Below are 25,530 nucleotides of genomic sequence, written 5' to 3'. Positions count from 1 at the left end.
TTTTTCTTAGAAAACATGAAAAATAAGTACTTTTAAAATAAACCTCGACTACAATATACGACTGTTTTTTACATTGCAATTTATAATTTAAAAACTTTAAGTAAATTTTCATTCAAAAATAAGAATAACAGTTATAGAAGCTCCTTCTGAGTGTATAATTGATAAAGAATTTTGCTTAAAGCTGGGCCGATCTGCCGTTTTTGTGGTCCGTACTGCAGGTTTGATAAAAGTTTTTCCCCATTATTGCCGGCCTCCCTTAATGCAAGGATAAGAGCATATGGTGTAGGATACACACTTGTAATTGCACTTGCTTTATCTACAGTCAGTCCTTTCAATTGTATTAATTGTCGTATAAACATTTGCCTGACTGTAAAATTCTATAATATAACAGTACAAGTAAATAAGTAAATAAATTTTTCCATATAAAAAAACTAGAGCATTCTCTGTACGTACCTTGGTTTTCGATGTTGATTTACTGAATTCCGAAAAACTGGGCGCGTACAATATGCTACACTGAATATCAACTTTGGGAATAGTTGATACTTGGCATTGCTTTATTGTTTTACCCTAAAGGACATAATCACTAAATTTTGATAGCTCACTTTAAGATGTATTGTTTACTTTTTTGTATTTAAAGAACATTTAAAACTTTACCAGATATTTATTAATCAATATATTTGTCATAGAAGCTAAATATTCCATTGAATGTTTGTGATTATTTGTATAATTTATTAGAAAACCATCTTGTACAAGAGAATTTGTGCAAGCTTGTGTCAAAGATGAATATGGAATTCCTCCAAAATATTGAGATTTATCATGATTTTCTATCATATAATGAAGATATGTAAAGCCTGTTTGCTTCAAACGAAACTGCAAAAATAAACAATAATTAATTAGTATTTTAAGTTCTCTAAAAGCACATGTAATTTTCATATAATGAAATTACTTTTTGCTCATGAAATCTTCCATCTTTGATACTCGATGCCAAATCATCCACCCTTTTCCGCTCAATTATATGGGGCAAGACTATTTCATCTCTAGAAATCTTACTCTTGGCAATCCACAAGAAATCACCTACGCTTAAACGTCGCACTTCAAAAAATACATCAAGCTTTTTGAGCTCACTGAGTGTTATGTCATGTTGTGGTTTAGTTTTACCTCTAAATATTCAATAATGAAATACATACTTGTTACTCCAAGTCTTATAAAGCTCAAATAAAATCTATAGCTTACCCAGCAGTTTCTTGAGTATCAACTAATAATATTATGTCAAATGTATTTGGCTGCAAAGTGATTCCAGTTTCAAATTCATTTGAATGTTTCTCAGATAAGCTCTCCAAATTTTCTTTTGATCGATTTATTGTATTAGGAGATTTCTTCTCTTTATCACTCTTCCCTAAAACTTCATTTTTTGAATACTTCTGAAAACGATCTATTATATTAGATACCAGCTGCTGCTGTGATTCATATTCATCTCTAAAATCATCTAATATTTCTTCAGTGTCTGACAATATTTGGCTTACCACTGCTGGCTCAATACAGTCATTTTCAAAAAATTCAATTGCATCATCAGATAAAATTATTATTTCTTCTGATGCTTTTTGCACTGTTCTACTTTCCGTATGATTAGTTTCTTTAGCTATTTGTGAATAGCATTTATCATAGACAAAATCCTCTACTTCTACATCTTGCTCTGGTACAATTTGTTTATTAGAAATTTGGCTGGAACCTGATAAGTATTTATCTGATTCTTTAGGAGATGTAACACATATGTCTGAAGATAATGTTTCTACATTTAAAGGTTGTAATTTTCTTAGCATATACTGTTTTAACTCAACCGAGGTAAATTCTGACATTATTAAATCTGTTATTTTATCTTCTTTACTCAAAATTTCAAAAATATCAATAGCACTAAAAGCAGATTTAAAATTACAAACTTTTTTAGTTATGTCTAACCCATGCTCCGTCAAAGTATACCTTTAAAAAGTAATCTTTTAGTTTTAATATAAAAGCTGCATTAATCATCATTTTGAAAAATTAGTATACCTATTTACACTGTCAATATCATGAATAAGGTCAATACAAATAAGCATTTCTATTGACAGCTGTAGAACATTAATATCTATTTTTAATTTTCTTAAAAATTTATTGTAACTTTGATTTATTCCTAATATAAGTTTACTCTCCGAATTAAAACCTGCAAAATATTTAAAGAATGAACTACAGCTGAACAAAATTTTAACTTGCAGTAATTAAAATAATTGTTATTATCTATATATTAAAATCTAAGATTACCTAAAAATTTTGGACTATGCATTTCTTTACACAAATGTAATAATACTAATGCATATCCAATTAAATTATCAGTCTCTGTTGATTCTGTCTAAAAAAAGAAGCAAAGTAATTTATAATTATTTATCAAAGAAAACACTAAATGATTGTGGTATACAACATACATATTTTTTGTGAATATATTTAACTCTTTCAATCTTATTTCTTCTTATTTTTCGCCACTTTTTATACTCTAAAAGCTTCTTATCAAGCATCGAGCATAACTTTTGACCAAAATTTTCTAAGATAATACAATCTTTCCCAGATTCTAATGGCAGAGGATACTTTTTCATTGAGCTTAATGCTTTTGAAAAATAAAATTGCATGCTAGAATTTTCAACAACTGCTTTCTTTTTCCATTGCTGTAACCAAAATTCAAATAATGGATTTGGTTTAGTCTTTTTCATCATGATTCGTTTCATGATCTATCCTTTTACTCCTATAAAAAATCGTTACATATTCTTATTAAACTTTCGTAGTTAAACAATAAATATTTAGATTATTAAACTTATTACACACATTATATCTTAAAGCCAATTAAAACTAAATGGTTAAAACTAGCAATAATATCTTTTACCTTATGTTTTTATTTTGATTAAAATTTAAATGGAATATGTAAGTGGAGTACCAACTACTATAGATATACATAATTACATCTGTATTTTGTATTTGTGAAGTTGCATGCATTGAAACGGCGACATGGGTAGAAAAGTATAGTTATAGCGGAAGAGTAACGGCGATTGGCGGGTACTATTTTGATTCATCATCTGATTGGTCGTTGATGATTTCATTACACAGATATAACACATAACCTTTAAAAAGCATAAAACTATAATTTAAAACGAATATTTGTCCAAATAAATTATTATTGTAGTCACGAGTATAAATAACATCTATAATTTTATGAAGCGTTTTCATGAAATTACAATTATTTTGTGCAAGTGTTATCTTCAAAAAATATGCTTGGTATCTTGCGAAATGAAAACATCTACGTCTACCATGTTGTTTCAATACATATCCATTTTCATTCTCATTCTTACGTCGTGTGACGTGTCTGGTTGTGTCGCATTCCATGATCAATGGAGACTGCGGTCTATCCTTGTTCTTTCGTTTTCTCTTTTGCTTACTCGCTTATGGCTGCTTATTCATACAGCCAAACATACAACAGTAGTCAATAGTAGTAGTGGCAAGGTAGATGGTAAAAAGTTTTGTGCAGCTGTGTCACTTGTGACGTTTATTGTGGATCTGATTTCCTAGTACCAAATGTTTAAATCGAAGAGGGAGAGAAATGATTATGTGCTGCGCCTAAAACTTGTCTTTTAAGACTATTTTTACACGCAAAGTGTAAAGTAATTGTTATGCGTAAAAATTTGTACATTCAGAAATCCTTTCTGATTCATGTGCAATAAGGATTTAATTACTAAAAAATGGTACGTCGTAAAGGTTTTCAAATATAATGTAATTAATTATTTGTGGTAACTTTGCCTTGAAATTTTGAAAGGAGCAACATTCTCGAATGCGTTTTACATTATCCTTGATTGCTGCATGTGGAAGGCATTGTAATTTATGCCACATATGCCAAACATACTTTTCATAAAGATTTATTATGGATTATTTGATTATTTAAGGTAATATGTGGACTATCTACTATAATTCAGTATAATTTCTAAATCCATCTATATTATTTACTATCCAAGAAAAATAAAACATTGAATCTATAAGCTGTATTCTGTATACATATATATAACTTGAGACAAATTAAGCTTTTGCATTACTTTTATAAGTGTCAATTAGACTAGGTCAGGTAATACAGCTTGTATATTAGTTATTATTTTACCTAAGAAGATCTACCTTTATAAAACTATTTAACAAATGCATTTAATAACAGATTCATTATTAAATATATGATGATTAAAATTACATTAAATATAGATTTAGCATGCATTAAATTGGTCAGCTGGTGCATGATGCATAGCTTTTGAAAATGAATGAGTTTAAATCAAGGTATAAATTTATATTTTCATTGTTAAGAGACAACACATAATTATCATTCAACGCCCAGAAATGATGGTTGATCAAGCGATTATAACTTTCACTCTTAATAGACAAACGAATAATAACACTAACCATTTTAGGATGCGGTAAATTAGAAATGTCTATTAAAACAATTGGTTTCTTAAAACATTTTATTGTTGAAAATAAATAAATGTTTATTGGATAATAAGGAATACAATCTTTAGCAAATATAATTATGTTCGCGCGAGTGTGATTCATAACAGGTTCATCTTTCCTTCTGTGGTATAATTTTCAAAGTCATTATCACAATATTTCTGAAAATGTATGAATCAAGCATCACACACTTTTACCTAAGAACACGTATATGCATATGTGTTTGTGTATGGAATTTAATACTTTCCATGTAACCTTCTTATCACGTGATACGGCATCATATGACTCGGACAAAAACTTTTTCGTGTATACTAGCAATTTATTGTTCTTGCATAAATGTACACTTGTGTACGACCAATAGTTCACATTAAGGCATAAAATCGTAAAAATTTCATTATAAAAAATTACATTCAGATAGAAATAAAATTTCAATGAAAAATCTAACATTTAAACAAAAATATTTAAAAATTCTTCTTTTTTCGTTTCGTCGTTTTATAGTGAATAAATAATTCCAGTGATCACAGTCAGTTTGGAGACTGACAAGATACCTAATAGTTTCGTGGACATGGTAAAAAAAGCTAGCGTTGTACACCACAGTGATCTTATTGTAAAAGCACTTTTACTAGAATCCGGTGCCTATCACCGACTGGTACACTGCTATCTGTCGTCCACATAGTTTCTTGGGACGAAAATGAAAGTTTCTTAGATTTAGTTGGTCTTGAATCTACAAAAAACTAAACAATATATAATATTCAAAGTGAAATAAAAATGTAGATTTCGTCATTAAATTGACTGGTGCATTCTCTTTTGTCCGTGAATACAGATTATCACAGTATTATGGAGAAATTTCCTTTGAAGGGCACGTCATCTGCAAATAATTCTGCAATTCCTCTAACAAATTCAAGCTCAGTCACGACATATCGCTCTGTCGATGCGAAGGTATGTGATAGTCTTAATTTCAAAGATGTTGCATGCATTATTATTAGTAATTTAATACTTCACAAATGTTTATCAACCGCACGTTGACTGGGAATTGTTTCGCGTTTATTGGGGAAAAGAATTGGATCGTTCGATCGTTGCATGATTGTTTGCATGAAATAATTTTATTTATATATATATAGTTAGTTATTATAATTTTTAAAATTCGTGCTGATTGGTGCGCAGAAGGAAATTTGCTCAGCTCTGTAGAAACGAGACGATAAGCGAAGCTTTTTGTTTATTTAGCGAATGATGAGGAAAAGAATGTTCGTACGTATAAAGTAAGAAGATTCGTTGGAATGTAGATATGTTGTTTCGGATATTATAAAATGTCTGTTTTAGTAAAAGTATGTAATCTGCGTTAAACGAGAATAACATGGAGTATACGTGTGTGTTTTCTCGTTTGGTATACGTCATTATCCCCAAAGGCTCTCCTCCCCATGTAAGGTGATAGTCCTACGATAGGCTGTTAACTTATCGCCTCACGGTGTTACATGTGCTCGGAATTATTGATGAACGATGTACTGCACATACAAGCCGTTGCGTCACTGGTTCGATAAATAAATATTATAAACTAATATATATGATTAAATTCGATTTTTTACACGTACTTAAACGTCGTTGCTGTTACAGTCAACTGCTTGAGCGTACAGAACTTTGTTAAACAATTTCTCGAACAAACGTTTGTTGTGATATCTAATTCGCTCTAATAGTACACTTAAGAAATACAGAGTAGTACTTATCGTGGCTCAATTGAGATTAATAGTAGCGTTAACGTCAAACATCGCGCTAATAAATTGATAGATTTGCTATTTATAACACTTGGACTAATTGTATTGCCGATAATTGAATTTTATTGATAATCTATAATTGATTGTTAGGGACTAATGGCTGTTCATTAATTATTGTTGCATTTGCTAATTTGTTTGTCAAGGTGATAATTATTACAGTTTTTTTCGTCAATTATTAATTTAACTTCAGAAAGTTTTTTTTGCACGAAATATGTAGCACTTATTCTTTTCGTTAGATTTCGTTTTCAACGTGCGTGCAAAATTTGGCTTGATAGCTTATTACAATAATGAAGAATAATATTAACGTTTCACGTTTGTTTCTCTACTTGATCTGCGACAGACAGTGACGAGCATCCAGCCAGAAGCCTAAAAAGATTTGGGAAATTACGTCAACTCTTAGAAGTTTGGGATAAAGATCGTCAGTGGCAAAAATATTTCGAGTATCAAGTACTGTTATACTGTGAAAATATTTTCAATAGAAACTTAAGAAGATTTTGGATAAATCATCGTAAAATGTTTCGAGCAAGGGATCCTAAGATACCACCCTCGCAATGAAGTATTCAGCAAAACTAAACTGCATGTTATAATAACAATAATAATAATATAAGTGGCGCTTGTTAACGTTAATTAATCCATCACTTTCTGAAAGATGGTCATTTCATGATAATAAAACAGATCGTCGCTTTGCTATTTAGAATTGCTTCAGAGTGCTTTCCAATCCGATTTAGAAGCTCGATCACATAAAGTAGAATAATATTATTATCGCGAAGCAATTTTATTGATTTAATGGATACTTTGCTCACTAATAAAATATGCAAACTGACAAGATAGATGTGCAAGAACGATATAGACAGCTAGTCTAATTTATTAGTTATAACCGAATGTTGCTCTGGTACTGGTTCGTTTTTCGCGATTTTTCTCTTTGCGAATAAGCTCCCCTCCAAAATTTAATTGGCAATGTCACTTTGCTTTTAAAAGCGAAAATTCATAATGAGAATATTAAAATAATAATGATTAATTTATATTACAGCGCTCAAATGGAAAGGAGTCCAATTCCCCAGACAATGAATGGTTTCAAAACAGAACTGTAAATCGGGAGTCTAATCTTACTAGTGACGAAGACATGTTGGACATCAATCATCATTCATCGCCTCAGTATTCGGAGAACAACTCCATATCGGACCATGGTGTTCGGTTGGATGACAATTCGTCACACAGTGCGTTATCTTAATTATGCAATAAAAATAATAGACAATATCCTTAGAAAAGAGACCCTTGCTTCCTCTCGTTTTCCTAGAAATAAAATATCAATTATTGTTTACATATCTTTAAAATGACGAAGCAAGGATAACAATTTATTTTGTCTACGCGATGTTTTTAAATTTTATCCATTTTTACCATATTTATAATGTTTGTCTGTTTTTTTTTATGGAATTATTTTTTACTTTTTTTTTCGGTGACTCTGGGCCACCGAAAGTGTAAAGGAGCTTTGATGTTGGGACTTTGACAGTTTCAGTTGAATCCGATGACATCCCTGGAATTGGACAATATGAGGATTTCCACACGATCGATTGGCAACGAGATATCGCCCGAGATCGGATGCGACATCGGTACATAGTGAAAAAGAGACACGATTCGATATGGGGATTGATCAAGGGAGCACACGACGCTTGGTCAGGATGGCTCTGCGTTCTCCTGGTTGGTCTCTTCACCGGGGTCGCTGCAGGTGTTATAGACATTGGAGCTTCCTGGATGAGCGACCTTAAATTTGGCATTTGCCCACAAATGTTTTGGCTAAACAAAGAGCAATGCTGTTGGAGTTACAACGAGACAACTTTTGATGGTGCAAATTGCACTCAAGTATGCAAAATTTTTTTCATAATTTCCTTCCTGCTTTGTTGAAAAGAGATCTTTAAAGAGATAGTCTCTTTTTTCAATTTAATCCATAACGTAATTTTATTTCAGTGGTTGACGTGGCCGGAAATATTCAGTCGATCAAAAGAAGGCGCTGGGGCCTACACCATATCCTATATATTTTTTATTGCATGGGCCCTTTTATTCGCATCTCTGTCTGCATCTCTAGTGAGAATGTTTGCTCCTTACGCCTGTGGCTCTGGTATACCTGAGGTACGTACATATCTCTTCTCATATAGTCATTTATCTTTTTCTTTATTTTATATTACGACTAATGATATATTTTTTACTCATAAATATTTTGTTTCTTTCAGATTAAAACAATTTTAAGTGGATTCATCATTAGAGGTTACTTGGGAAAATGGACTTTAATTATAAAATCCGTTGGTTTAATTTTATCAGTATCGGCGGGCTTGAGTTTGGGTAAGGAAGGCCCGATGGTACACATCGCGTGTTGTATAGGAAACATATTCTCTTATTTATTTCCAAAATATGGTAGAAATGAAGCGAAGAAGAGAGAAATATTATCTGCAGCTGCAGCAGCGGGCGTGTCAGTCGCATTTGGCGCTCCAATCGGTGGAGTCCTTTTTAGTTTAGAGGAAGTAAGTGGAATTTTTTTTTTGTTCAAAAATTTTTTAAATAACAAGAGAAGAAACAGAAGGAAGATAATGCAAATTTCAATTTTTTATTGCAGGTAAGCTACTACTTTCCACTGAAGACACTATGGCGGTCATTCTTCTGCGCTTTAATAGCTGCTTTCGTTTTACGGTCGATTAATCCGTTTGGAAACGAACATTCAGTATTGTTCTTTGTCGAGTATAATAAACCGTGGATATTTTTCGAATTGATACCATTCGTAATACTTGGTATAATTGGAGTAAGTAGTTACTATTTTATTTGAAGAAGAACATTTAAGATTGGTTTAAGTACGCTGTTTCATTCAATTTGTTACAGGGAGTTATCGCAACATTATTTATTAAGGCAAATTTATATTGGTGCCAATACCGCAAAACTTCAAAATTGGGTCAATACCCGGTTACAGAAGTTTTAGTTGTAACGCTAATAACTGCTGTTATTGGATATCCGAATCCCTACACGAGGATGAATACAAGCCAACTTATTTATTTATTATTTAGTCAATGCGGGGTGTCTAATTCAGATATGCTATGGTGAGTGAAGACGCCATAAGTGCATTAAGCTTAATCACGCAGCTGAAGAACTTGAAAAAAAAACTTATTAATGTTTCTTTGTTTCAGTGATTACAATCGTAATTTTACAGCTGTTAAATCAGCAATTGAAATTGCCGCGGCTGGACCAGGCGTTTACAATGCTATATGGCTTCTAGTTCTTGCACTTATACTCAAACTTATCATGACTATATTTACATTTGGTATGAAAGTACCTTGCGGATTATTTATACCTTCTTTGTGTCTTGGAGCCATTACGGGTCGAATTGTTGGTATTGGAATGGAGCAATTGGCTTATAATTATCCTCACATTTGGATGTTTAGTGAGGAATGCTCCACTGGTGTTGATTGTATAACACCCGGTCTCTATGCTATGGTTGGAGCTGCTGCAGTACTTGGTGGTGTTACACGAATGACGGTTTCTTTAGTTGTTATTATGTTCGAATTGACTGGTGGAGTAAGGTACATTGTTCCTCTGATGGCAGCAGCCATGGCGAGTAAATGGGTGGGTGATGCTTTAGGAAAGCAAGGCATTTATGATGCTCACATAGGTCTTAATGGCTATCCTTTCCTGGATAGCAAGGACGAGTTTCAGCACACTACCTTAGCAGCCGACGTAATGCAGCCAAAGTAAGCTCTGAGAATTTTTCTTAATTCCTCCTCTACTGTTATGTAGTTAATTATATCTTATCCATTGAAATTGATTTCAGGAGGAACGAGGCACTTCACGTTTTGACTCAAGACTCAATGACGGTTGAAGACGTGGAAAATTTATTGAAAGAAACTGAACATAACGGCTTTCCTGTTATTGTCTCCAAAGAATCTCAGTATCTAGTAGGATTTGTCTTGAGGCGAGATCTTAATCTGGCAATTGCCAATGCCAAGCGAATGATCGAAGGCATTAACTCTCAGTCCCTCGTCATTTTTAACAATGGAACCAACAATCAACCGCATTCACCTCCACCTTTGAAATTGAAGAAAATCCTTGATATGGCTCCTATTACCATTACCGATCAAACTCCAATGGAAACGGTTGTCGATATGTTTAGGAAATTGGGATTGCGACAAACCTTAGTTACTCATAATGGGTGAGTAGTTTTTTTTACTATTAATTTTTTTAGGAATTTGAGGATATGTTATTTATGTTTTGCAATTTTTTTGCTTCGCAGGCGACTTCTAGGGGTTATTACGAAAAAAGATGTTCTAAGACACGTAAAACAACTAGATAACGAAGATCCAAATTCTGTTTTATTTAATTAAATTGCTCCCTCCAGTCTTGTCTTGTCCAAACTTTCGAGTTATAAGAGTGAAAGGCTAATTATAACAAAATAGTTTCTAAGTGTAATATATTGGAGATTATTTTATTGTAAGTTGTTGCTTTCTCGATATTTATATATATTTTCGAATTAAAAAGAGAACAGTAATGTACAGTGTTAATGCTATACCGAATAAAATTAATAATGGGAAGATGGCAAAAGAAAATTTAATTATTGTTTTAATACTGAAATCTTTGAACACTCTAATTCCACCTTTCTTGATGTATGATTTATATAAGCTTTGAAAGCAATAGGTAATATTATTTCAGATCAGAAAACCAAAAATTATAAACTATAAGTTTTAGGCAATGTTTTTACGTTCCTTGGTATAAATATATCTTTCGAATTAATTGTATGCACGACAGAAAGAGAAGTTGAGAATACATTTTACTTTCATATCGACAAAGCTTATTAGCGAGTGATGTAAACAGATAAATATTCGCAAATTGGTAGAAAAAAATATTTACTGTTGAGAGATTCGAAAGATTAGTATGCTCGTATTTGATAAATTTTTTGATAAAATCAAACAATGTTGCGATACTTACGCGTTCTAGCAGCACAATAAATTTTGAACCTTTGAAAACGAATGCCACAAAAATGTAAATTTGCGTATGAGTAACGCCACATGCGGCAAACGGTTTGGCTAGTCCGGCGCTCAAGCATACTTCCCATAACAGCGTTGAAAAGATTATATCTCCAAATTCCTATTTGAAAAGCATCCAATTTACAACGCTACGTATAAGATAGCTATCGCTGAAACATTGTAGGTGAATGAAATTGTAAAGAAAAACTAAATTTTATTTAGAGCATTGCGTGTGTTTTATCAATGTTCTAAGCAAAATAAATTTAAGAATAAAACTAACATCTTCTATTTATATTATACGAATCAAATATTAACGTAAATTGTAGATATAACGTCCGCCAGATAAATCAAACCAGATCATGGATTTAAAATTCTACCTAATTTCGTAAACAAGGGATATCAATTTTTCGTATAAAACCTTTTTGCAGCGTTATTTAAAAAGCACTCGTAAAGCTTGTATATAAAATTTGGTACCTCTCGTAGTTATAAAGATAAATAGAATTTAATTTCAATGGATGCGGTCATTTTATCCGGCGAGCCCCGTATAATTCGAGATAAAGATCCAGTGCACGAAGAATAAATACTAACTGGGCCGGCATATATCAACCGATTGCAAATAATTAAATACGATAGCATATCAGTAATTAGATAATAAGCCAGAATTGTTTATAGTGAGATTCATCGAAGAATAGAATCCTCACTTTGTTGTCAAATGCAATAAGATTATTTTTGAAAAGGAGGAAGTGGAAAAAGAGATCGGAAAGACTATCGTACCTACATGTTACATTCCGACTCGTCAAATGTTGGCCAACGATGATATCTGCTGATGCGATTATCTTTTCCTCGATAAGCTTATTCTGCGAATCTTACAGTACCATCATGCCTAAGCCTCGAAAACTGGTGAATCGGTGCACATCGCTGTTTACATTGGTACGTTCTGGTTTTCCACACCACCTATGTATCCAGAAGAGTAAAGAGACTAGCAACAGCGGGCTATAAGACCATCAGCAACGCTACATGCCTCGCCAGAGTACGGACTGCCGCTCTACGGTCTACTACTATACTTATTTCAATCTAGTATCTCTAATTGTACTCCATTTCACTCTGCTCTAATAGCTTCACACTTTGCTCCGCTCCATGCATGCCGGTTAACCGGCACTTTTCTACCACTGTTGTCTGTTCTTTCTTTCACTCTCACCCTTTCCTTCGTTTTTTTCCATACCTTGTTCTTTCTCTCTTATTTACATCTCCCCCCTCTCACTCTTTTTCTCTCTCCCCCTTCTTCTCCAGCTTCCTTTGTTTACGTCCCATCCTTCTGTGCTCGCTTCGTACTTTCGTGTTACCATCGAGCATCAGTTCGCAAATCAACGGCATGAAAAATTATTAAAATTCGCGCCAAACTTTAGTCAACAGGTAAGTTTAACAACAAATTATTTTCATCGCTAATGCCATAAGGTATCTTTATTATTTTTATAATTAAATAATGATTTACCCCCCTCCTTCTACTTCAATCTGTTATTTCTGTGTCAGATCTTCAAAAAGAGAAATTTATGAATTAATTGTTTATTTTTACTACTGTCATGCTTGTTTCCAAATAAAATGTGTGTGTGTGTCTTTGCTAATTAAAATTCATGAATTTACAGAGCCTGCTCTGGTAAAACGCGTGATGAATGGGAATTTGGTGATACGCGGTACATGCGTCACGTAAATTGTTTATTAGTATTTTATATATATGTTAACTAAGTTGTAGAGGTTTCATACAGTTGATCCTTGTTCTCTTCTAAATTTCACTTATAAACATTTCTATTTTTTTCTCCTATTTCATAACAAAAAGAACGTATATACCAATTAGGTACCTGAGTTTTTTCAAATACGTTTCACATATAGTGGTAGTCTGTGAAATGGGGGTGCTGACCTATAAGCCAAAATTATTCTTAACTTATCAATTTCAAGTTATCGTAAAGTACACCGCTATTATCAACACTTTCGCATTTCTATCTTTCCTATTATGTCATTGTCTACAACATTGAAACCGGATGGACAATCAAAATACCTTGACTCCTTTATACAATCATCGCTTTATCTTTATCATTTTAGCTGCAAAAATTTAGACAAATTTAAATTATTATACAAGACTGATTATTTTATGGTTGTATATACTGTCATATTTGTCTACTGTTCGACAACTTAAAAGTTAAATAATATCAGATTTTTTTATCTAACGACTCAAGTAATACGAACTTATAATAGTATTGCTGTTATACAATTGTACTCGTACATATGCTGGTGGTAGTAACAGGAAAGTAAATTTTGCTCTTTGCACATAAATACGTCTTCATCCGAGATAAATAAACATAATTATACGTATCTAATATAAAATCTATTATTGAAACAACAGAGTCTGAAGTATTTTAATACCTAAGAGAAGGAAAGTAACTTAAATTAAAAATCTGATCTACCCTGATACGAGTATACTCCTACAAGCTACGTAAAATTTTAATTAATACAAGGGATTATGAAAGATTTGCAGCCTAAATTTGAATGAACGAGTGAAGAAAACTTGCTTTGTATTATGAGTTCGAGTGAAATGAAAGAAATGTAATTGAAAGTTGTTGAGCATGATATTCCAGGGTGCTTATTCGTAGAATTAGGGACAGCGTTACATATGTACGATATGGCAAAACGTTGTGATGCTTTGGGAAGGGAAGTCTGCTCTTGTATTGGACATTGAGTCAGGAAGCCGATGATATTGGTACGAACGAGCCTCTGTAAATATTCTCCCTATATGTGACTCTCTGCTCACACATGTATGTTACATCGTCTCCGTGTAATCATCCATCGTGCCAAACTTGATGCAGCTACATTTCTCAAATTATTATAACAGCAGGAAGCAATAATCAGCCGCGCACAATAATTTATTCTTTATCTTCTTATAGTTTGCGAAAGATGTATGACATATATTTATGTATATTTAGTATCAAGGTTTTATACAATTTGTCACATTTTTTCCTCATTTAATCGATTGTTGAAAATTCAATACAGTTTTATTTATCAATAACCACACAAATGTACCGTGGAGATAAGAGAGTTTTATTTTTTTAAATTGGATATTTGTAAGAGAAGGAGAAAAATGATTAATTTATACAGTATGATTATTTCTTGATCCTGCTGTTACTATATTATATTATAAAGCTGGATAAATTGTGCAGGAGTTGCTAATTATGCAAATTTCTTTTCAGACAGTAAAAAATGTGGCTGCTCATTTTGACAGCGATAAGTGCTGTTTTAGCAGGTAAACCGGATGTGACATTTTCTGATATTACTGCTGATTATGATAATCTTCCATTGGAAGATCCAGTGCCATCGTTCCTTCCTGGAATGCTTTACCCACGCGAAAGCGAATCGCGAGAAGTTCGTATACACATTTATATATGTATATATATAATTTATAGTATTAAAGAATTACGTAAAGCAAAGATTTTTAAATAGTACGATTGTTTACACGCGCTGCTTCTAAATGGACCGATGTGATTTGCATCCGCTATAAATATCAAGTTGTATATGAGTTTGCACTAGTAAAAAAACTTTACGACTGTTTGGCATAAACTAAAAGAAATAATATAGTTTATCTTTTGTTATTTTTTACCTTCGACGTATTTTTAATAGGCAATTAAATACGTGTATCGCAGGTAAAATCATTAGATGGCTTATGGGATTTCGTGGTGTCACCGGAAGAAGATTCCCTCAAAGGCTACAGAGAAGCGTGGTTCACTAACAACCTGTCCAAGGTAACATTTCAAGGTAACAGTGTATAGAGGACAAATGTAAGGTCACGATCAGACTAAAGGCGACAATATTAAATGCCAAATATAGATATTAAATCTGTAAGATAAATATAATACAGCACTTTTCGAAAATTAGACCTCCGAGAAATATTGCAATTTTATAAAATTCTAAAAAAACACCTTTTAGGATAATGGGGCGATTAAAATGCCAGTACCTTCTTCTTACAATGACATCACTACATCGAAAATACTGAGAGATCACGTTGGTACCGTTTGGTACCAAAGATCATTTTTCGTTCCTTCTTCATGGATGGGTCAAAGAGTCTTTATTAGATTTGGTTCTGTTAATTATCTTGCTCAAGTGGTAAGTTTAGCTCTTTTGAATGAAGCACATTTGCTAGATAAGCTCTGAAATATGAATTATTAACTCTTAGTGGGTAAATGGCGGGCTTGCGACGAATCATGAAATGGGTCATCTTCCATTTGAAGTAGAAATATCGTCATATCTGGTTTACGGTGGGAAAAATTGGATTACGGTAGCTGTGGACAACACGCTTCTTCAAACTAGCGTACCACAAGGAAAGGTTGTTGATGCTACTACTGACAATGGCACTACCCACTTACAGACTTACACTTTTGATTTCTTCAACTATGCTGGTATACACAGGTAAGATTTTATCTTAGATATCTCGATTCTTGTGGCAAACAAGTATCTATGTGTAATTAAAATGTGGATTATATAAATTTCGAATAACTAATCTCGTTCCAACGATTGTTTACTTAGGAACGTAATACTGCTAGCTTCATTAAGGTGATCTTTTTGCAGGCCCGTGTTACTGCACACAAAACCGCGCGTTTTTATCGAAGATATAACAATAAGAACAGGATTGGTTGGCGATATGGGTATAATTAAATACATCGTACAAACAGCCGGTTTGCACGAAGATGAAATTGTAACTTGTAAAGTAAGCTTAGTGGATGCTGATGATACTTTGGCCAGTAAAGAGCAATCCTTTACCTTATCAGGTACAATAAAAGTACCCAATGCACGTTTGTGGTGGCCCAGGGGGATGGACCCTCAACCTGGTTACCTCTACACATTGGAGGTATTGTAAATTTGTCAATATCCTTAAAATTCATTCGTTTTGAAACTTTGCAATAATATGATAATAACTTTGTACAAAAGGTGAGGATATCGGTAGGGAACTCCTCAACTGTAGATGTCTACAGACTACCAATTGGAATAAGAACTTTAGCCTGGACAGACACGAGTTTATTGATAAACGAAAGACCGGTTTATTTGAAAGGATTTGGTAGACACGAGGATTCGGCCATAAGAGGACGCGGTTTTGACTTGGTTACTATGATAAGGGACCACGAGCTTTTACAATGGGTGGGAGCAAATGCTTACAGAACCAGTCATTATCCTTACAGCGATGAAGTACTTGACACTACAGACAGGTGAGATTTTTTTTAAGATCGTTCAATGTGTTGGGAATTGTTTTAAGCGATTGCCGTCTTCACGGTCCGCCATTTTTGATATCCTTTGCCGAGTAGCATGCCGCATGGTTAACATGCGATGTGTAATATTAATCTCTGAGTGTGTGTAAGGAAAATAAAGGAAAATAAGTAAAACATATGTGTATTTCAATTAAACAAACAACACAATGTTTTCTTTAAATTGTAATGCTCTTCCAAATTACCATTGAATTTCTCATGTAGATTAGGAATTCTTATAATCGACGAGTGTCCTTCAGTGGACACGGAAAATTTCTCACCAATTTTACTGAACAGACATAAGGAGTCCTTGTCGGAATTAGTCAGACGAGACAAAAATCGACCTTCGGTAATAATGTGGTCGATCGCTAACGAGCCTAGAACGCAATTAGCGCAGGCAGAAGAATATTTTAAACAAATTGCTCATCACACGAAAACGATCGACCCGACTAGGCCAGTTACCATTGCACTGGCAAGGGGTGTTTCGGTACCATTTTATTGAAACTTTTAATCTAACGTATTACAACATCCTTGCTATGATAATAAGTATTTTCTTTTTGCTGCAGGAAGACAAGGCTGGCAAATACCTTGATATAATCAGCTTCAACAGATATAATTCATGGTATAGTAATACTGGCCGGCTGGATATGGTGACTGATCGAGTAATAGCGGAAGCCCAAGCATGGCATAAAAAGTATGGAAAGCCAGTTCTCATGTCCGAGTACGGTGCCGACACTATGCCTGGGTTACATGAGGTTGGTAGGCATTTAAATAAATATATTACTTGTACGCTATACTGTTATATCACGACTATTTATATTTATCTCAATAGTTGCCAGAATACGTGTGGAGCGAAGAGTATCAGACAGAACTTCTTTCTCGACATTTCAAAGCATTTGATCAATTAAGAAATGAAGGATTCTTCATTGGTGAATTTATTTGGAATTTTGCAGACTTTCGCACGGCACAAAGTAGGATTATTAAACATTTTAAAATTGAAAATATTTTTTTCTTTTTTATGATAAAGTATTATTTTATTTCAGGTTATACAAGAGTAGGAGGAAATAAAAAAGGAATTTTTACTAGAGACAGACAGCCAAAAATGGCAGCTCACCATGTGAGAAAGCGGTACCATTCTCTTGAATTTGAATTGCACGGAACAGAGATGCCGCAGGATATTCAACGTTATGTCGCGCCTTGTTATAATCAGTACTGTGAATTATAATCTTTTAAATATTTTCATAGAAACAAATTTCTGCGTTCAAACTATATTTTATTTAAATTTTAAATATTTCTATAAAAATTGTCTTTTACTTATCATAATTTTATTTTATTTCTTAAATGCATTAATAAGATACTATTCATAGGTAATTTGTAATTGAAATCTTATTTAATTACAATTTTTTTTTAAGTAAATGTGTTACTTTCTCATTATAATAGATAATATATTTCTTGTACATTCTATACAATTTTATACTTATAAGACATAAAATATTGAGGCAGAACTTGAATTCTTGTGGTTCTTCTTTACATTTTACATGCTTAGAATGGAGGGTGCATTCATGGATTATGCAGTTTGTATTGCATGTATTAGAGAATTTTGTTATACCCGCATTGCATATGTGGATAACTCGAAAATATATTTTTCTAAACGTATAACAATGTAATAAAGAATTTGTCGATTTTGCCGTAGTATCCTATATATATCTTTCCTCTAGCATCGACAAGGCTAGGAAAGGTTAATTTAGGCAAAGCTCCCCAGGCCAGATTCTACCAGTAACCCAGACTCCTCGACCCGACCCCCGTAAAATGTTGTCTGGTCACTCTGCCCACTCTGGTCCAGTCCAGTCTGGTCTAGACTCTAGTCACTCGCCGCACCATCCCTACTCCCTCCACCCTACTCTGCTGAGTGTAGGCAAGGAATATGTAATAATACATAGAAGGGAGTGTGCTTGTTCGAAATTTTTTTTTCCTCTTTTTTCTACTTCATCTGCAGCAGAGTCCGCAGAGTGCGCTTTCCGCTGCCGGACTAGTTTTGGAAGGGGTGGGCAATGATATAACCCATAAACTTACCACATTAAATAGTATTTAATTCGTGATAAGATTTTGTAAGGGTTGGTTGCGAATTGCGATTGCGATTCGATCCGATTTATGTCTGTGGTCTAATTATGGTCTGATTTGACGTTTGAAGGAGTTAAATTCTCTTCGCCTTTTAAAACTGGCAATTGAAAATTTATACAAAAAAATGATTTCTAGTCACTATACGAAGAAGAAATTACAAATATAACACCGCGTTTCAACACTGAACGAGAAGAAGAATAGACGTAAATAATCTACTGACATTTCGTATGTTATTGATTGATACTGTAATGACTTCACTATCAATTAACAAACAATTTGACAGTATCAAGAAAAATATAGAGAATATCGTACCGTTAATGAGATTTCCAATTTTATTAACAACTATATTTATATTAACTCAGTTGTTGCCATTGACAACTGGTGTGGACACTTTAGGAAATCCTTATGAGATACTAGGTATTTCAAAACGTGCTACTTTACAGGATATTCGAAAAGCATATAAAAATCGTGTTAAAGAATGGTAAGGGTTAATAGTAACTTAAGTTTTATTTAATTTTGTATAACAATTATCTTATAGTCATTGTATACGAAGCTCTTGTCTATTTTCAGGCATCCAGATAAAACTGATCATCCAGCAGCAGAAACAAAATTTGTAGAAATTACAAAAGCATACGAAGTAAGACCAGAAGTATCTATATTTTAGAATTCTATGTATTTTACATTTGCAAATTAAATTTTTGTAGCTTCTAACTGATCCGGAAAGGAGAAAAAAATTTGATAATTATGGTATTACGGAAGAAGGGCTTCCTCGCCAAAGAAGAGAAAGCAGTCATTACTCAATGCCAGATCCATTGGAAGAATTGTTTACAGGCAATTTCAAATTCCACTATCAGAATCGAGATATTACACTTTTTCATAAGATGAGCATTACATATCGGTAAGGATATTTGACTTATTCTTTTGAATTAACAGTTATTATTAACACACTAAAGAACTTTTCTCTTTGCAGAGCCTTTGAAAACATAATTATTCCAAAGACATACCGTACACCTTACCTTATATTATTTTACTCAGATTGGTGTTTTGCCTGTTTACAAGTTGAGCCAACATGGAGGCGTTTGATTGATGAATTAGAGGCACTAGGAGTTGGGATGGCAACAGCACATGCTGAGAAAGAATCTGCCTTGGCAAGAAAACTTGGCATTCATTCTCTTCCATGTCTAGTAGTCACCATAGATGGTAGAACTAGTGTTTATAAAGAATCTCTCTTTAGTGTTCAAAAAGTTGTTGGTAAGTACTAGCATACACATCCTTTAACTTTGTTGAATTTTATTTTATGAAGCATTATATTTTACAGAATTTTTGAGGGATAGATTCCCCTATAAATTAATAAGTAACATAGATCAAGATAATATAGATCATTTTCTATCTGGCTGGACAGATAACAGGATTCGTGCTTTAATATTTGAGAAACGGGAAGCTCCAAGGCTGCGATATTTATTAACAGGATATCATTATAGAGATCGTGTTGCTTTTGGTTTTGTACAGGTAAACAAAAAATCTCAATGTGCATACGTAACAAACATCAGTTGACTTCTTAATTTTTTTTAATTAAAACATAAATGTTTATATAGATTGGCAAGCTGGAGACTCGGTCGCTTGTCATGAAATATAAAATTGCAGAAGAGTTGAATAGCTTATTACTTTTCAATGAAAATATTGAGAAACCTATGGCATCTGTCAGTATGAAAGATATACCTACAGAGACAATGCATAATGTAATTGCAAGTAATAAGTTCCTTGTTTTGCCAAGACTTTCTAACCAAGCAACAATGGATTCTGTTTGTCCACCAGAGTGGCTTAGACCGCAAAAGCGCTTATGTGCAATTTTAATATCACAGCAAAATAGTGCTCATGATCTAGCAAGGCAAAAGTTTAGACAAGTAGCATTAGAGTCACCACACAGGTATATTTTAAAATATTTAAGGGGTATTAATTGAAAATATTACAATAATTATGATTTTACAGCCCTGAACGTGTAAGATATGCTTATGTGTTCAAAGAAGCACAAGCAGAATTCGTATCAGCATTGTCAACTGGAGAAGGAAGTCCATTAGATCCTTTGTTACACATTGTAATCATATGGAGGAGAGATGCAAATAATTTAAAATATGAGTGGCTACCTAATGGTTGGATCAATGCAGTTCAAGATGAACATCAATGGAATAAAACGCGACAAACCTTAGAACAAACAATACAAAGACTTTTACGTGCTTCCGAAGCTTTACCTTATGCTGCAGTAGTGAGAGAGTTAACTGACGAGCATGCACAGGTATTTGTTGTATGCTATTTTAATTCATACTTTCCTAGAATAGGTATATTAATATTGTTATTATTATTTTAGGGTACTGTGGAGAAACTGATAAAGAGGGCTCTTTTAACTGTTGATTATTTATCAGATAACTTTACAAAGGAACAAATTTTGCCTTTAATATCATTGTTAGCTACCTTGATGCTTATAGGAGCTGCAGGCTATGGCATGTCGTATTTAGTGTAAGTAATTTCTTTTAAGTAAAATATTTTTATCAGTGCAAATAATCATAATTGATAAAATTATAGTAAATTAGAAGAGGCAAGCGTGCAAGCTGAACGAGCACAGTATAAAGAAACTGCCAAAACTTCTACACAGCCACAGTTAAAATTATACGAATTACGTGTCGAAAAATATAATGGAATGGTGCGCCTATTAAAGCCTGGTTGTAGAACTATTATTTTATTAGTAGATACTCAAAGCAGATTAAAACTGATACCAGCTTTTCACAGAGCGGTTTGGCCATATAGGTAAAAGTTTATTATTATAGATAATAAGAGAAAGCATGAACGTTTTATTTAAATGATTTTATTTTTAATTTTAGAAAAAATAAAACTCTTATGTTTGGACATTTATCACTGGATAAAGGGCTTGATTGGTACAAAAAGCTTCTATCCCTCAGCTTACCAGAACCAAAAGAGTTGAATATAAATGCGAAAAATTGTGTGGGTACTGTACTATCATTGAATGGTCATCGACGATATTTTTGTATGTATCATGCTAAACATCCAGAATGCGGTAAAGGCAAAGGCACCAAAGTATGTTTCTAATAATTAAATGTACTTATAAATTTGATAAGATGATTTTTTAAAATAATCATCATTGTTTATTAGCGCATGGAACGAATGGCTAAACAGCTCAGTCGAAGATCTGAAGATGCTGAAGCTGGGGCATTTATTGGATTTGATAGTTCAAGCGAATCTGAGCTATCGCACGAGGAGGTGGGCTACTAATAAGTAAAAATTAATAATTAAGTATTAAATATTTTTAAATGTTTTTAAAAAATTTGTTGAATTTTTTCTTTTAGAATGATAACAATGTCTTATATCAGGAAAATTTATTGGACGGATTACCAATGTGGTTAGACAGATTATTTGAGGGTTTAACCTACCGATATTATATAAACTATTGGCCAGAATTTACTGCCAAGTAGAAAACAATTAGGTACACTTTCAGTAGTGGCTTCAAGAATAAAATGGTAAGAAGAATCTAGATAGTTGAAAACAATGCTCAAATTAATACATATTGAGTACATTGGGTACACACACGCGGAAAGACACTTATCAGTTAATTGCGAATTACGTGAGATTTTTAAACGCAATTTGAAAAGAATGTTTTACAAAATATCTGAAAAGAAACCTAAACCGCTTACAAAAGCTGGTTTTGGTATTGTGAAGTTAACTATATATAACCATACAATTTATATTAAAAATAAAAAACGATTTGCCTATAGTTTTCTAAGAATAGAAAATCTATATAGGGAACAGTGCTGATTTACATCAAACTCTAGTCTTTTCAAAATGCATTGAATAATTATAATTAATATATATACGTAATGATTCAGCTCCATAATTCTTTATGCGCAACGCATATTTTCATTCATTCTATAAAAGATAAAAAAATTCCCTCCAGCATAAGTCATTATTTAACAATATGAAAATATCTTATTTGACAAATCTAATCTGAATTTCTCACAGTCTCTTCATCCCTCCCTTTCTATTTACCACCAAGAGCTGCTAACAGCTGCATAATTTGATCATGTCTTCAAACAAAAAAATAATTTAGATGTAAGTATTTTTAAATATTATTTGAATTTAAAGTTAATTAATATTGTATTTGATGATACTTATTTTTTTCGAAATTTAACCTTTTAGATTTTAAAATAAAAAATAAATAATTTTAAATAATTTTTTTTCCTATTTGCATAAGGAAAGAAAAGACCTTTTAATACTTGAAAGTTAAACTCCTAAAGTTATATATATATATATAAAGAGCAAGTTTTGTTTGTATGAATAGCTCCTTTATAAACAAATCTTGATACGAATATACTAGACATTAAATGGTAACTTTGTAGCATGAAATTAAAAGTAAGGAAAGCTATCCAAAAGATTGCTGAAGCCTCAAGTTTGAATAGCATTAGTCAACTTTATAATCGCCGGGCTTCAACTTGATCCGCGTACTAATTATAAATCCCACAGCACAATCAAGATAAAGCAAGCTACAAATGAAATGTTAAAAAAGTAAAATCCTGGTCTTGCTCCTCCAAATAAAAATATGTGGATAATCGTATTGATTTTGTAATTATTGTATACAAGAATTGCATAAGTTTTAAAAACATAAAAACAAGGTTTTATTAAGACTTTTCATAATGAAAACAAATACTGGTTAATATACATGGTAGACGTTAATTTGGCTTCTTAAACTATAAAAAACGCAACTATGCTTTAATATTAATATTAACACCTATCACAAAGGAATAGTTTTTGAGATTATACCGCAGTCTTAAATTTGACTGGTAGTCCTAGACATTTGTGTATTTAATCTTTTGTTTCAAGTGTTAATGTTGCACGAAATTAATTTTAGTCAACTGCTTTGAATGGATTTTACATGAATGTCTTGATGTGGAAAGTGGGGTAGCTATAATAATATTACAATCTCCAAGAAGAAATTTCTGAATACTTGCTTTTTTCAAATTTTATAGTTCCTTTTATTAATAAAAGTAAACCAAATGTTTTTGTAGTAATTGCTTAATTACTGCTTACTAATTACTGATTGCCAATATGGAAGATATTCCATACTTTTATTGTGATTCTTGTAATGAATATACATACTGTATATCTAGTCACTAAAATAGGAATGATTTCCAATGACATCGTGCTTTATAAAGGTAAATACCTTGTATTCATATCGAAAAATCGACATGAATAAGACCATTTTAAACTATTACCTGATGTAAACCTGAATCATAAAAATTTATGATGAAACATAAATAAAATATGAGTGCAAGTAACATTCTTTACACTACATTCTTTACAATATTGTATAATTTATATATTCACAGTTGTATTATTACAGAAATAATTATATGCCATTAAAAACTAAATGTTTCTTATTTAGTGAAATATTAACCCTTTGCACAAGATATAACTGTTTGCTTCCTGAAAAATGATGACTAAGAATCATCTCTCGAGTGTAAAGAGTTAAACCTATCTTTAATAGTTAAGGAATGTATAATACAATTTTTTATACAAATTTCTTTTGGTTTCAAAAGTATATAGTGTTTCTTAGATTATTTAAATTACAAGCCATAATTAAAAATATATGGATTTTCGTGCGATCAATTATTTACATTTCATGTATATAAACTTATTTAATTTAAATGTTTAAATGCTTTCACAACGGATTTCACTAGGCATTGTTGAAGTACTGGAGAAATTTCAACATTTGCTTCTGTTAATCGTTTGCTTACATTAACTATTGTTGATACTTCCATGTTACCTTTTAGAACAATTTCTGTTATTTGATTATGTTGGGACAAAGAGGCCAATGTTACCAAGCCATGTTCTTTGTTTTCAGATTCTTTATCTACATTAAGGCATAACATTTCTTCTTCATCAGTTGGATTCACCATTAGAACATCATTATGTATTGCCTGTAAATATATGTTGGTTGAGTTAAAATTAAAAAATACTTTTTTTTTTAACAAATTACCATTGTTGAAGCTGTAACTATGCCAAACATTTGAATACCAGCATTTGCTAGTGCTAGACTAGCTGCCATTATAGCAGCAGCTAAAGCTGATCCTCCATTATCCAAGATTATTGTATAGCAGTCTACTTGAAAATTTGGAAATTCTTGCTAGAAGTAATGTTTTATATAATAATATAAGTTTTGTGCATTTAGAAAAATATTAATTCATTTGATCTATTACCAAACAAACAGCAGGCTCCAATGCTCTTTGTAAAATTAAGCTGTTTTCTTTTTCTTCTGCATCTTGCTGATGTACCTTACGTTTAGTACAGGAGAATGCTGCATATTTAAATTCACAATAAAGCTTCCCTTGATCAGAATAGTCAGTTTTATTTGGGATTTCTCTGGGATCAAATACTGAGCAAATTGCTTTAGTATTACCCAGTTCGATGTAAGCAGAACCTTTTGCTTGGGTAACTATTCCAGCTTTTACAACTAGAAAAAGAGAATAATGGTTATTTCATATTATTGAAGTTATATTTAAATGATCAGATAAATTAATGAGGTAATACTAGGAGAATTTCTGTACTTTTTTTCTATAACATGTGGGTTTATAACCTATAACTTACACATGTTCCTCAATTCATCAAGTTTACTAAAGTTTACTGTTTGAGTCTTGAGATCGGAGTCAATCGGAGTTTTGGAGAGCCTGGTATGGTGCGTCGCCACATAGTGAGTTATGATTGTGCCATCTATTGGAAACATAGTGTAATATTTTCTGTCAAATTCGCGACCTCTGTCGTTTAGGTTTGAAACTAAACTAGGGGTTCTAAATC

General features: G+C 32.5%; 4 protein-coding genes across 6 annotated transcripts; 2 read left to right on the top strand and 2 right to left on the bottom strand.

Moving 5' to 3' along the window:
• Positions 1 to 27: 27 nt before the first annotated feature.
• On the bottom strand, positions 28 to 3,333 carry LOC136776484 (crossover junction endonuclease MUS81-like). The gene is made up of 10 exons (XM_066732027.1): positions 3,258 to 3,333; positions 2,909 to 3,143; positions 2,457 to 2,770; positions 2,296 to 2,383; positions 2,047 to 2,197; positions 1,234 to 1,977; positions 947 to 1,160; positions 655 to 870; positions 454 to 567; positions 28 to 377 (listed from the first exon to the last, which is right to left on the bottom strand). Exons 3-10 carry the CDS (start codon positions 2,751 to 2,753, stop codon positions 132 to 134), a joined length of 2,070 nt encoding a protein of 689 aa, XP_066588124.1. The 5' UTR covers positions 2,754 to 2,770; positions 2,909 to 3,143; positions 3,258 to 3,333; the 3' UTR covers positions 28 to 131.
• Positions 3,334 to 3,415: 82 nt separating this feature from the next.
• Positions 3,416 to 17,935, top strand: LOC136776482 (uncharacterized). The gene is made up of 19 exons (XM_066732024.1): positions 3,416 to 3,761; positions 5,324 to 5,439; positions 7,300 to 7,486; positions 7,786 to 8,129; positions 8,235 to 8,396; positions 8,498 to 8,785; positions 8,878 to 9,060; positions 9,138 to 9,352; positions 9,440 to 9,837; positions 14,643 to 14,680; positions 14,959 to 15,057; positions 15,242 to 15,418; positions 15,489 to 15,721; positions 15,881 to 16,160; positions 16,241 to 16,515; positions 16,777 to 17,038; positions 17,118 to 17,306; positions 17,384 to 17,522; positions 17,595 to 17,935. Exons 2-19 carry the CDS (start codon positions 5,338 to 5,340, stop codon positions 17,774 to 17,776), a joined length of 3,753 nt encoding a protein of 1,250 aa, XP_066588121.1. The 5' UTR covers positions 3,416 to 3,761; positions 5,324 to 5,337; the 3' UTR covers positions 17,777 to 17,935.
• A 654-nt stretch (positions 17,936 to 18,589) lies between these two features.
• l(3)80Fg (dnaJ homolog subfamily C member 16 l(3)80Fg) lies at positions 18,590 to 23,878 on the top strand. Of its 3 annotated transcripts, none has more exons than XR_010823082.1 (13): positions 18,590 to 19,153; positions 19,243 to 19,309; positions 19,377 to 19,570; positions 19,643 to 19,923; positions 19,991 to 20,181; positions 20,268 to 20,599; positions 20,662 to 20,965; positions 21,038 to 21,186; positions 21,253 to 21,474; positions 21,549 to 21,762; positions 21,838 to 21,945; positions 22,032 to 22,791; positions 22,879 to 23,878. XR_010823082.1 is itself a non-coding variant. In XM_066732137.1 (13 exons), the coding sequence occupies exons 1-12, from the start codon at positions 18,900 to 18,902 to the stop codon at positions 22,155 to 22,157; spliced, it is 2,442 nt and encodes an 813-aa protein (XP_066588234.1). In that variant the 5' UTR covers positions 18,590 to 18,899; the 3' UTR covers positions 22,158 to 22,202; positions 22,702 to 23,878. The 3 variants fall into 3 exon arrangements, 2 of the variants coding, with proteins under 2 accessions (XP_066588234.1, XP_066588233.1); XM_066732137.1 differs by having other exon boundaries at positions 22,032 to 22,202; positions 22,702 to 23,878; XM_066732136.1 differs by having other exon boundaries at positions 22,032 to 23,878.
• A 152-nt stretch (positions 23,879 to 24,030) lies between these two features.
• Positions 24,031 to 25,459, bottom strand: Mtr3 (exosome complex exonuclease Mtr3). The gene is made up of 4 exons (XM_066731593.1): positions 25,324 to 25,459; positions 24,936 to 25,189; positions 24,716 to 24,862; positions 24,031 to 24,656 (listed from the first exon to the last, which is right to left on the bottom strand). The coding sequence occupies exons 1-4, from the start codon at positions 25,457 to 25,459 to the stop codon at positions 24,375 to 24,377; spliced, it is 819 nt and encodes a 272-aa protein (XP_066587690.1). The 3' UTR covers positions 24,031 to 24,374.
• Between the last annotated feature and the right edge of the window lie 71 nt (positions 25,460 to 25,530).

This window comes from Prorops nasuta, unplaced genomic scaffold (genome assembly GCF_024137725.1).
Source record: "Prorops nasuta isolate Cenicafe-Biocafe unplaced genomic scaffold, Cenicafe_Pnas_1.2 PNAS00009, whole genome shotgun sequence".
Taxonomy (NCBI): domain Eukaryota; kingdom Metazoa; phylum Arthropoda; class Insecta; order Hymenoptera; family Bethylidae; genus Prorops; species Prorops nasuta.
This window is presented reverse-complemented; position numbering and strand designations above follow the sequence as displayed.